This window comes from Babylonia areolata, chromosome 23, assembly GCF_041734735.1.
Source record: "Babylonia areolata isolate BAREFJ2019XMU chromosome 23, ASM4173473v1, whole genome shotgun sequence".
NCBI lineage: Eukaryota > Metazoa > Mollusca > Gastropoda > Neogastropoda > Buccinidae > Babylonia > Babylonia areolata.
The window spans coordinates 50,884,853-50,898,810 of NC_134898.1; the positions used below are offsets into that span (position 1 = coordinate 50,884,853).

Sequence of the window (13,958 nt, forward strand, 5' to 3'; positions counted from 1 at the left end):
CAAGGCTGGAGGCACACAGGCACCTGCAGTCTGTTGTCTGGGGAGGGGCAGACGCTGCTGTGTGACGTCTGTTTCTTGCAGTCGTGAGACGTTGTCGTCGGTTCTCTTCAAAGTCAGCCATCATTCTGGAAATGAGCTACCTCCACCCTGGTTCAGGTTCGCATGGCTCAATCCTGCTCAAATTGAAGTATGAGATGATAAACCAAACTCCTGTGTGCAGCACAAACTTGGCTCACTGAAAAAGAACCCATGGCAATGACTGTGGTGTCGTCTGGCAAATTTCTGAAGAAATCCACTCTGATAGGTATACAAAGATATAAATGCATGAACTCAAGGCCTGACTAAGTCTGTTGGATTATGCAGCTGGTCAGGCATCTGCCTTGCAGATGTGGTGTAGCGTATACAGATTTGTTTGAATGGAGTGACGTCCCCTTGAGAAAGTGAAACTGACAGTCTGATGCCTTTCTGCCGAAGGACCTTCACTCTCTGTCTTCCAGTGCTTGCCTGGCCTTTTGAATTCTGGATGTGATCTCTTCATCCGCTGAACTGTCTGCAGAGGTTGTGCTGCCAAGATATTTGAAGTTTCCTACATACTTCCGCTGGACTCCATCAGTGGTGATGACAATGACGAATATAATGACATAATAACTGAAAATAACTGAATTACAACAACAATAATAATTACAAGTAATAAAGAAACAAACAAGGACCAGCTGCCATGGCCAAGTGGTTAGCGTTGCAGACTGATGGCTGAGAGGACGCGGGTTCGAATCCCAGCGGAGGTGGGTTTTTTTGGCCCGTGGCCGGCTCCTACCCAGAGTTGAGTGTGCTGTGGGCTTAAATGGAGAGACTGGGACCACACAGTCAAGTGTCATCCACTTCAAGGATGCATCTTTGGGTGTGTTGCTCTAATTACCTGACCAACATTGCAAGTGTCTGTATCTCTCGGGCCTGGTTAACACCGGGATATCATTATGACAGGAAGCCTTGTCATGCAGTCCCAAACCAAAATGGACCTCCACAGCAACATCGTTATCGTCATCATCATCCTCCTCCTCCATCATCATCAATATAAACAAAACAGTCTCAAAGTCTGTGGCCTTTCATGCCCTGCTCTCATGGTGACCTCAGTTTCGATACCCCTCCACTTCTGTGCTTGGGGTGAGTCCTGTCAGTGTCTTCAGTGTCGGCAGATTCATGGGGGGCTGTTGTTTGCGGGATGTGGTGGCGGTCTCCACTCTGGGAGGGAAGCTCACTCAGTCTGGTTCCACGACTAAGCCATTATTGTCGTTAATAGGGGGCTTAGTAGGTGGTGTCCTAAGTGCGTTGAATCAGAACAGGCACCACTGAACACCACCAAAGTGACTCAGCAGCAGTGCAGGGTCTCCTCTGGTGTGTGGCTTCCTGGCGACCTAACATCGATGGTTCCCTGCGGACTGCCGATGCTAGAACTGTGACGAACGAACCTGGGTGTGGCCGTTTATGGGAGAATCTAAATGAGCAGCGTGGGAGTAATGCCACTGAAATGGCACAGATGATGGGGCAGAAAAAAAAGAAAAAAAGAAACAAACAAGTAACAATACCAACAAAACAAAATATTCTACCAGCACACCTGTTCTTTGAAAAGCCAGATGACGGGAAAGACATAATAATTATGACAATGATAACAATAACACTAATAGATAGAGCAGTAAACAAACAAACAAATCACAATACCAAAAGCAAACAATCATAATCTTCCAGCACACCTGTTGCTTGAAGAGCCGGACAACAATGAAAGAATAATAATAATAATGATTGAAAAAATATAAAGAAAACAAGTGACAACACCAACAACAAACAAGTATATTTTCCCAGCACACCTGTTGTCTTGTGAGCCAGAGGACATGGACAAAATGATGATAATGACAACAATAATACTAATAATAAAACAAAACAAAAAAACAAACAAACAAGTAACAACACCAATAACAAGCAACATTTTTCTTCCTGCATTCCTGTTGTACTCGTGAGCCAGAGGTCGTGGAAGGAATAACAATCATGATAATAATAACAATAATTATGGTTATAATAAAACAGTAAACAAACAAACGAGACACAATACCAATAGCAAACAATCATATTCTTCCAGGACACCTGTTGTTTGAAGAGCCAGATGACACTAAAAGAATAATAATGATAATAAAGAAAATTATAGGAAAAACAACAACAAAAACCCAACAAAACAATTTTAAAAAAAAGTCACAACACCAATAACAAACGACTATATTTTTCCAGCACGCCTGTTGTTTGAAGAGCCAGACGACACTGAAAGAATAATAATAAAATATACATATATATAATAATGATAATAATAATAGTAATAACAACAACAAAAAGTAACAACATCAATAACAAACAACTATATTCTTCCAGCACAGCTGTTGTTTTGGGGAGCCAGACGACAGGGAAGGAATAATAATAATACCAACACTAATAACAACAACCACAATAACAATAATAAACTAACAAATACACCAACAAACAAGTCACAGCACCAACACCACCAACCACATCCCACCAGCACACACCTGTCGTTTGAAGAGGCGAAGGACAGGGAAGGCGTCCTGGGCATCCTGGCGTGACTCCACCTCCAGGTGGAAGTGCCGGAAGAAGTGATCCACGGTGATGGGGGGACGGAAGCGCCACACGGATGGAACCAGCGGCAGCCGCTGCACGTCCTGCCACTCAGCGAGGGGCCCGTCCTCGTCTTCATACACCACTTTGAGCAGTGCCGTGTTGCCTGAATACACATACACATCCAATATCACTTATTGTGGAAAGACGTTAAACTAAAGAACACACCACTTTGAGCACCGCTGTGTTGTCTGCATAAACACACATACACATACACCTCTTTGAGCAAAGCTGTGTTGCCTGTATATATACACCAAGGCCATGTTGCCTGCATACACATACACACGCCACTTTGAGCAGGGCTGTGTTGTCTGCATACACAAACATACACCACTTTGAGAAGGGCTGTGTTGTCTGCATACACAAACATACACCACTTTGAGAAGGCTGTGTTGTTTGCACACACAAACATACACCACTTTGAGAAGGGCTGTGTTGTCTGCAAACACAAACATACACCGCTTTGACAAGGGCTGTGTTGTCTGCATACACAAACATACACCACTTTGAGAAGGGCTGTGTTGTCTGCATAAACATACACATATATACACCACTTTGGGCAATGCCGTGTTGCCTGCATAAACATACAGACACCACTGAAACAGGAAAAAGGTGGCAGATCTGCCAATACTGTTTCCTTGAGGGTCTTGGTTTGAATCCCTGTTTCGCCTTTTCTCGAGTTTGAACGGAAAATCAAACTGCACGTCTGGTCATACAACGAGACAATAAACCGAGATCACACACACTTGATGCATAGAAAAAGAAACCATGGCAACAGAAATTGCTGTCCTCTGTCAAGATTCTGTAGAGGAAATCCACTCTGTTAGGTGCACAAACATATAAGCAAGCACTCAAGGCCTGATCGAGCATGTTTGGTTAGGCTGTTGGTCAGGTATCTGCCTTGCAGTTGTGATGTTGCACACATGGGTTTGTCCAAATGCAGTGCCGCATCCTTGAAAAACTGAAACTGATACAAACAACCCACAGGCCCAAAACAATCCCACAATTTTCTGCATCTGATGGGGTTTGAACCTACATTCTCCTGGTCCTCACCCCGTGATTCTGACCACTTCAGTGTGGTGACCTGCACAGTGAAAACAGCCTGCTTGCTGACTTACCCTGACGTGTGTCCGATACGATGGCTTGGTTTCCATCTTGCACAACAGCGTCCATGTTCTGATCAACACATAGTCACAGCCTAGTTAATGGTCATAAAAAGTGTGTGTGTGTGTGTGTGTGTGTGTGTGTGTGTGTGTGTGTGTGTGTGTGTCTGTGTGTGTGTGGATGGGTGGCTGGGTGGGTGGGTGTTTGTGTGTGTGTATGTGTGCATGTGTGTGTGTACCTACTGGTGCCCATTACCCGAAAGGACCTCAGAATCTTGCGTGCGCTCATTTTGAATATTGTATCAAAAAGCAAGCATTTTCAAAAATAAGTTATAAGATGATAAAGACGCTGATGACTGCAAAAAGTTGTCAATGGTGCACATTCTCACACACACATACACTAACACACCCACACATTATCATTTGAACATAGAACTGACACATTTGGTACCAAGAATTCACACACACACCCCAACAGCTCCACTTATCACACACAAACACACACACACACACACACCTGCATATGCTACATTTTCCCATCACTCACTCGCACCTGTCCAAACATCCTCATCAAATTCCAACCTGTACAGCAGGAGCAATGAAGACAGGTGTGAACTGCTGCTCCCACTGACCCCGCTCCTCCTTCGTGGCCAGGTGATACTGGGGCCCCCCTGATGTGACAACCATGCAAGACAGTGCTTCACCCCATGACAGTGCTACACCCCATGACAGTGCTACACCCCATGACAGTGTGTCACCCCATGACAGTGCTTCATGACAGTGCTTCACCCCATGACAGTGCTACACCCCATGACAGTGCTACACCCCATGACAGTGCTTCATGACAGTGCTACACCCCATGACAGTGCTACACCCCATGACAGTGTGTCACCCCATCACAGTGCTTCATGACAGTGCTTCACCCCATCACAGTGCTTCATGACAGTGCTTCACCCCATGACAGTGCTTCATGACAATGCTTCACCCCATGACAGTGCTTCACCCCATGACAGTGCTTCACCCCATGACAGTGCTTCACCCCATGACAGTGCTTCATGACAGTGCTTCACCCCATGACAGTGCTTCACCCCATGACAGTGCTTCACCCCATGACAGTGTGTCACCCCATCACAGTGCTTCATGACAGTGCTTCACCCCATGACAGTGCTTCATGACAGTGCTTCACCCCATGACAGTGCTTCATGACAATGCTTCACCCCATCACAGTGCTTCACCCCATGACAGTGTGTCACCCCATGACAGTGCTTCACCCCATCACAGTGCTTCATGACAGTGCTTCACCCCATGACAGTGCTTCACCCCATGACAGTGCTTCACCCCATGACAGTGCTTCACCCCATCACAGTGCTTCACCCCATCACAGTGCTTCACCCCATGACAGTGCGTCACCCCATGACAGTGCTTCACCCCATGACAGTGCTTCACCCCATGACAGTGCTTCACCCCATGACAGTGCTTCACCCCATGACAGTGCTTCACCCCATGACAGTGCGTCACCCCATGACAGTGCTTCACCCCATCACAGTGCTTCACCCCATGACAGTGCGTCACCCCATCACAGTGCTTCACCCCATGACAGTGCTTCACCCCATCACAGTGCTTCACCCCATGACAGTGCTTCACCCCATGACAGTGCTTCACCCCATGACAGTGCTTCACCCCATGACAGTGCTTCACCCCATCACAGTGCTTCATCCCATGACAGTGCTTCACCCCAAGACAGTGCTACACCCCATGACACTGCTTCACCCCAAGACAGTGCTTCACCCCATGACAGTGCTTCACCCCATGACAGTGCTTCACCCCATGACAGTGCTTCACCCCATGACAGTGCTTCACCCCATGACAGTGCGTCACCCCATCACAGTGCTTCATGACAGTGCTTCACCCCATGACAGTGCTTCACCCCATGACAGTGCTTCACCCCATGACAGTGCTTCACCCCATGACAATAATTACCACAAACCAGTGTTTTTACTCCATGACATTAATTGTCACAATTACTGAAGTCAATGTTTATGCCATGACACTGACTGAAGCCAATATTTTTACCCCATGGCAGTAACTGAAGCCAATGTTTTAACCCACGACAACGCCACAATAATTCAAGCTAATGTTTGACCCCATGACATTAACGATCACAATAGTTCATCTCAATGTTTACCCCTTGACAATTATTGAAGCCTGTGTTTTCATTAATCATCACAATAACTGAAGTCAATATTTACCCATGACAATGACTGAAGCCAATGTTTTACCCCATGACACTGATTACCACAACAGTTGATGCCAATGTTTTACCCCATGACACTGATTACCACAACAGTTGATGCCAATGTTTTACCCCATGACACTGATTACCACAACAGTTGATGCCAATGTTTTACCCCATGACACTGATTACCACAACAGTTGATGCCAATGTTTTACCCCATGACACTGATTACCACAACAACTGATGCCAATGTTTATGCCATGACAATGATTGAAGTCAATATTTTACCCTAAGACAGTAATCATCAGAATAACTGAAACCAGTTTGTTTTTTACCCCATGGTACTGATTATCACAATCTTTTACCCATGACAATGACTGAAGTCAATATTTTACCCTAAGACAGTAATCATCAGAATAACTGAAACCAGTTTGTTTTTTACCCCATGGTACTGATTATCACAATCTTTTACCCATGACAATGACTGAAGCCAATGTTTTACCCATGACAATAACTGAAGCAAACGTTTTACTCCACAGCAATGTCACATTTTTTTTTTTATACTCCATAACAATTATTGAAGCCAGTGTTTTACCCCATGGCAATAATTGAAACCAATATTATACACCATGGCAATAATTCAAGCAAATGTTTTCCCCCAGGACATTAACTATCACAATACATTATGTCAATGTTTGCCCCATGACAACAACTGAAGACAGTGTTGTCATTAATCATCACAATAACTGAAGTCAATGTTTACATATGACAATGACTGAAGCAAATGTTTTACCCCATAACAAATGCAGCCAATATTTTACCCCATAACCCATACTCACAGACCCCTTACACACACACCCAACACACACACACACACACACCCGACACACACACACACACGTACCCTACACACACACAGCTGGACACACACACACACACAAACCTTTTACACACACAAAAAAAACAACCCACACCCACCCACCCTGTATACACCCACACCCACCCACTCTGTATACACCCACACCCACCCTGTATACACCCACACCCACCCACTCTGTATACACCCACACCCACCCTGTATACACCCACACCCACCCACTCTGTATACACCCACACCCACCCTGTATACACCCACACCCACCCTGTATACACACCCACCCACCCACCCTGTATACACCCACACCCACACCCACCCTGTATACACCCACACCCACCCACCCTGTGTACACCTAAACCCACACCCACCCACCCTACGCACACTGACCAGGCAAGGTGCAGGAGGCCAGCAGATGACAGACATGGTGCAGGACAAGGAAGACATCATCAGCACTGCGCCCCAGACACCTCTGCAGCACCTTCAGGTCGTGTTCCATGTGGTCCACGAAGAACTGGGCACACTGGTCTGGGGCAATCCTCGGGGTCACCACCTGACACACTGCCGCCGCCTGGCAACACACGTCAGTCAGTTACTTACCTTCCACAGGCGCAATAGCGATTAAAGCAATAGTGATTAAAGGATTGGGCTTTCAATCTGAGGGTCCTGGGTTCGGATCTCGGTAAGGGTGCCTGATGGGTAAAGGGTGGAGATTTTTCTGATCTCCCAGGTCAACATATGTGCAGGCCTGCTTGTGCCTGAACCCACTTGGTGTGTATACGCATGCAGAAGATCAAATATGCAAGTTAAAGATCCTGTAATCCATGTCAGTGTTCGGTGGACTATGGAAACAAGAACATACCCAGCATGCACACTCCCGAAAACGAAAACAAAGTATGGCTGCTTCCATGGCAGGGTAAATATGGTCACACATATAAAAGCTCACTCGTGTGAACGTGGGAGTTGCAGCCCATGAACGAAGAAGTTACGTTCACAGACATAACACACTGCTGCCACCTGGCAACACGCATTAGTTACATTCACAGACAAGATATATTGCCGCTCTCTGGCAGCACATTTTAGTTCGCTAATCAAATAAACAGACAAGACACACTGCCACTGCCTGGCAACCTGTGCCTAGCAAAACAAAAAAAACAAAAACAAAAACAAACCTACATACACACACAAGCATACACAAAACCCTCTATCCCCAAACTGTCAACCCAACTGCTGCTATGACAAGTTCACACCTGTCTGCTCGGCAGTTAAGCATTCAGGGCCAGCCTCAAATGACCTCAGATTTGAACCTGGGGTGTAAAAACTAATGGGGGTATTAATAAGCCGCTACACCAACACTCAGTTTGTATCACAGGCTGACATAAGCTTACAGTTGGGCCAACAGCAAAGTGTGAGCTGTATGATCAATGGTTTCTCTACTGCTATTGGAAATCATTCACAGCTTAGTCTTTCGTGAAGGACTGACTCTCAAACTAGGAGGCAAGATTACCCTGGCTCTTTGTGCTGTAGCCTTGGGGGGTTAATTGACCTTCGGGAACCATCTCCAATGCCAACTGTCCTAAAACCCTCTTGGCCGAGAGAATGGGGGTGTAACTTGGGCAAGACACTCTCCACTATAATCAAATTCTGGCCCAGATAGTCGGGACAGCAGTTGCCTCTCTGCTGTTCTGATGGTCATAGTCGGACACACCTGACTATCATACATACATACACCGGCTGTGCTACCTGTGTGGCAGAGCTGGAGGACAGGTACAACACGGCATGCAGGAGGAACCGCAGAATGCTGCACTCCACAGACGTCAGCCGTCTCTCCGGAACCGCCTCCAGCCCTCGCTGGGCTGCTGGGCCCAGGACGTGGCCCTTCTGTGTGGTGTCAGCCCTGAAACAGTCACCGCCACATGGTTACTGCCCTTCTGTGTGGTGTGGTGTCAGCCCTGAAACAGTCACCGCCACATGGTTACAGCCCCTCTGTGTGGTGTCAGCCCTGAAACAGTCACCGCCACACTGGTTACAGCCCCTCTGAACTTACAGCACTTCTGTGTGGTGTCAGCCCTGAAACAGTCACCGCCACATGGTTACAGCCCTTCTGTGTGGTGTGGTGTCAGCCCTGAAACAGTCACCGCCACATGGTTACAGCCCCTCTGTGTGGTGTCAGCCCTGAAACAGTCACCGCCACATGGTTACAGCCCCTCTGTGTGGTGTGGTGTCAGCCCTGAAACAGTCACCGCCACATGGTTACAGCCCCTCTGTGTGGTGTCAGCCCTGAAACAGTCACCGCCACATGGTTACAGCCCCTCTGTGTGGTGTCAGCCCTGAAACAGTCACCGCCACATGGTTACAGCCCCTCTGTGTGGTGTCAGCCCTGAAACAGTCACCGCCACATGGTTACAGCCCCTCTGTGTGGTGTGGTGTCAGCCCTGAAACAGTCACCGCCACATGGTTACAGCCCCTCTGTGTGGTGTCAGCCCTGAAACAGTCACCGCCACATGGTTACAGCCCCTCTGTGTGGTGTCAGCCCTGAAACAGTCACCGCCACATGGTTACAGCCCCTCTGTGTGGTGTCAGCCCTGAAACAGTCACTGCCACATGGTAACAGCACTGGACTCGTGCCCAGCTTCCCTGAGTTTGATCCTCAGTTTTGGCAAACCTGGTGATTCAAAGGTGGAGCTTTTTCCGATCTCCCACGTCAACATACGTGCATACCTGCTGCTGCCTGGACCCCCTTCATGTGTACATGCAAGCAGAATATCAAAAACGCACGTTAAAGATCCTGTAGTCCATGTCAGCATTCAGTGGATTATGGAATCAAGAACATACCCAGTATGCACACCCTTTAAAACAGAGTATGGCTGCCCAAAGGGCAAGGTAAAAACAGTCATACACATTTTCTTCTTCTTCTTCGTTCATGGGCTGCAACTCCCACTTACACTCGTTTGTACACGAGTTGATTTTTACGTGTATGACCAATTTTACCCTGCCATGTAGGCAGCCATACTCCATTTTCAGCAGTGTGCATGCTGTGTATGTTCTTGTTTCCATAACCCATCATACGCTGACATGGAATACGGGATCTTTAACATACACACGAAGAGGGTTCAGGCACTAGCAGGTCTGCACATATGTTGACCTGGGAGATCACAAAAATCTCCACCCTTTACCCACCAGGCGCTTTTACCGAGATTGGAACCCGAGACCCTCAGATTGAAAGTCCCAGATTTTAACCACTAGGCTATTGTGCCCATCAGTTGTACACATAAAAGTCCACTGGTACATGTATACGAGTGAATGAGAGAGATGCAGGCCACAAACGCAGAAGTTGTCACATCATCGTCATATATACACTCCACCCTCTGTATCCTCACACACAGATTTCAACCCAACAATCACTCATTCACACAGTGAAACTCTTCCACATGTGGAAGGAGAGACACTGTAATGGTATGCATGAGGCTGCTCAAGAGAGCGTGTGTGCATATGTAAACATGCTGAATTCACGTGTAAACATGCTTAATTCACGTGTAAACATGCTTAACTCATGTGGAAAATGTAGATGGGCCTTTAACAGCTTTCAAACAGTAATCAGCATCTGTTAAACCAGAGAGCAGAAAACCTGTGAATCAGCTGGCGTTTTGACTTGTGAAGAAGAATGACTTCCAATTGTTCAACCAACTGGTTCTGTCTCATGTGAGCTACCACAGAGAGTGTTGTTTGCTTGAAGGCCTGTTTTCTTTTCACCCCATAGATGGGCAAAAGTTTACTTGTGAAGACGGTTTTATTCAGTTTCAGTTTCAGTAGCTCAAGGAGGCGTCACTGCGTTCGGACAAATTCATATACGCTACACCACATCTGCCAAGCAGATGCCTGACCAGCAGCGTAACCCAACGCGCTTAGTCAGGCCTTGAGAAAAAAAAAAAGGTGAATAAATAATAGATAAGCTAACATAAATAAATAAATAAATAATAATTATGATATAAAAAAAAGTAGTAGTAATGATAATAATAATAAAATAGTAAAAATAATAATAAATAAATAAATAAATAAATCCAGTTCACAAATAAGTAAAAGCGACTGTTGTGTGCATGTGAAATTGTGATGTTGACAATGCAATTCTGAACAGTTTTACTGGACAGCTTTCCTATTTGTTGTTTTAAATGAAAGTTGTAAATCATGAATGAAGTTGGTGTTTGACTTGAGAAAGACTTCCAGCTGTTCAACCACCTGGTTCTGTCTCTGGCGTCCCTGTTACATCACCAACAGTGCCCCCCACCCCCACCCCCACCCTCCACTTTACCACCAAGGTTGTATCCTCTCAACACAGGATATTTCACCATGTCCATTACACAGTGTTTCCACACATGTCAAATATGATAATGCTCAAATTAATAAACTCTAATGTTTTCAGATTACAATGATACAAGGACTGTTTTTACATCTGAGAAAAAAATCACATAAAAAAACAAGCAACAGAAGAACATTAAAAAAAAAAAAAAAAAAGTAGACAGATAACACTTCTTAGACATATTTTTACTTTCCGTTTTTATTTTACAGCAGATGTGGCAGGGAACTTTCTTCTTGCTGTGACACCTCCATGGAACTGAAACTGAAGACAAATTTATGATCACTTTCGGCTTACCCAGTGGTCTGTACATTGTTGGCAGTGGCAGTGTGATTGGCACCTCCAATCTTCAGTCCACAGGGGCACACACTTTCCTCCATCGGCTGGCCACACTGAAATCACACCATTGTCTTCCACCTTATTTCATCTCCTCCCATTCGTCTCTACTGATCTTCGTTATGTCCACTGAAATCACACCTGTCTTCCACTTTATCCCATCTCCCACACTGAAATCACACCTGTCTTCCACTTTATCCCATCTCTCACACTGAAATCACACCTGTCTTCCACATTATCCCATCTCCCACACTGAAATCACACCTGTCTTCCACTTTATCCCATCTCCCACACTGAAATCACACCTGTCTTCCACTTTATCCCATCTCTCACACTGAAATCACACCTGTCTTCCACTTTATCCATCTCCCACACTGAAATCACACCTGTCTTCCACTTTATCCCATCTCCCACACTGAAATCACACCACTGTCTTCCACTTTATCCGATCTCCCACTCTGAAATCACACCTGTCTTCCACTTTATTCCATCTCCCACACTGAAATCACACCTGTCTTCCACTTTATCCCATCTCCCACACTGAAATCACACCTGTCTTCCACTTTATCCCATCTCTCACACTGAAATCACACCCTGTCTTCCACTTTATCCCATCTCTCACACTGAAATCACACCTGTCTTCCACTTTATTCCATCTCCCACACTGAAATCACACCTGTCTTCCACTTTATTCCATCTCCCACACTGAAATCACACCTGTCTTCCACTTTATTCCATCTCCCACACTGAAATCACACCTGTCTTCCACTTTATCCCATCTCCCACACTGAAATCACACCTGTCTTCCACTTTATCCCATCTCCCACACTGAAATCACACCTGTCTTCCACTTTATCGCATCTCCCACACTGAAATCACACCACTGTCTTCCACTTTATTCCATCTCCCACACTGAAATCACACCACTGTTCCACTTTATCCCATCTCCCACACTGAAATCACACCCTGTCTTCCACTTTATCCCATCTCCCACACTGAAATCACACCACTGTCTTCCACTTTATCCCATCTCCCACTCTGAAATCACACATGTCTTCCACTTTATTCCATCTCCCACACTGAAATCACACCTGTCTTCCACTTTATTCCATCTCCAACACTGAAATCACACCTGTCTTCCACTTTATCCCATCTCTCACACTGAAATCACACCTGTCTTCCACTTTATCCCATCTCCCACACTGAAATCACACCTGTCTTCCACTTTATTCCATCTCCCACACTGAAATCACACCTGACTTCCACTTTATTCCATCTCCCACACTGAAATCACACCTGTCTTCCACTTTATCCCATCTCCCACACTGAAATCACACCTGTCTTCCACTTTATCCCATCTCCCACACTGAAATCACACCTGTCTTCCACTTTATCCCATCTCCCACACTGAAATCACACCTGTCTTCCACTTTATTCCATCTCCCACACTGAAATCACACCACTGTTCCACTTTATCCCATCTCCCACACTGAAATCACACCTGTCTTCCACTTTATTCCATCTCCCACACTGAAATCACACCACTGTTCCACTTTATCCCATCTCCCACACTGAAATCACACCTGTCTTCCACTTTATTCCATCTCCCACACTGAAATCACACCTGTCTTCCACTTTATCCCATCTCTCACACTGAAATCACACCTGTCTTCCACTTTATCCCATCTCCCACACTGAAATCACACCTGTCTTCCACTTTATCCCATCTCCCACACTGAAATCACACCACTGTCTTCCACTTTATCCCATCTCCCACTCTGAAATCACACCTGTCTTCCACTTTATTCCATCTCCCACACTGAAATCACACCTGTCTTCCACTTTATTCCATCTCCCACACTGAAATCACACCTGTCTTCCACTTTATCCCATCTCTCACACTGAAATCACACCTGTCTTCCACTTTATTCCATCTCCCACACTGAAATCACACCTGTCTTCCACTTTATCCCATCTCTCACACTGAAATCACACCTGTCTTCCACTTTATCCCATCTCCCACACTGAAATCACACCTGTCTTCCACTTTATTCCATCTCCCACACTGAAATCACACCTGTCTTCCACTTTATTCCATCTCCCACACTGAAATCACACCTGTCTTCCACTTTATCCCATCTCCCACACTGAAATCACACCTGTCTTCCACTTTATCCCATCTCCCACACTGAAATCACACCTGTCTTCCACTTTATCCCATCTCCCACACTGAAATCACACCTGTCTTCCACTTTATCCCACCTCCCACACTGAAATCACACCTGTCTTCCACTTTATTCCATCTCCCACACTGAAATCACACCACTGTCTTCCACTTTATCCCATCTCCCACACTGAAATCACACCTGTCTTCCACTT

The 13,958-nt window shown here is 45.8% G+C and overlaps 1 protein-coding gene across 1 annotated transcript in view; it reads right to left on the minus strand.

Moving 5' to 3' along the window:
• LOC143297897 (E3 ubiquitin-protein ligase rnf213-alpha-like) overlaps nucleotides 1-13,958 on the minus strand; it is a 226,109-nt gene that overhangs the window by 23,665 nt on the left and 188,486 nt on the right. The window contains 6 exon segments of the mRNA XM_076610432.1: nucleotides 2,571-2,782; nucleotides 3,795-3,852; nucleotides 4,362-4,450; nucleotides 7,280-7,460; nucleotides 8,633-8,786; nucleotides 11,541-11,635. Of these exon segments, the coding sequence (XP_076466547.1) occupies nucleotides 2,571-2,782; nucleotides 3,795-3,852; nucleotides 4,362-4,450; nucleotides 7,280-7,460; nucleotides 8,633-8,786; nucleotides 11,541-11,635 (789 nt within the window).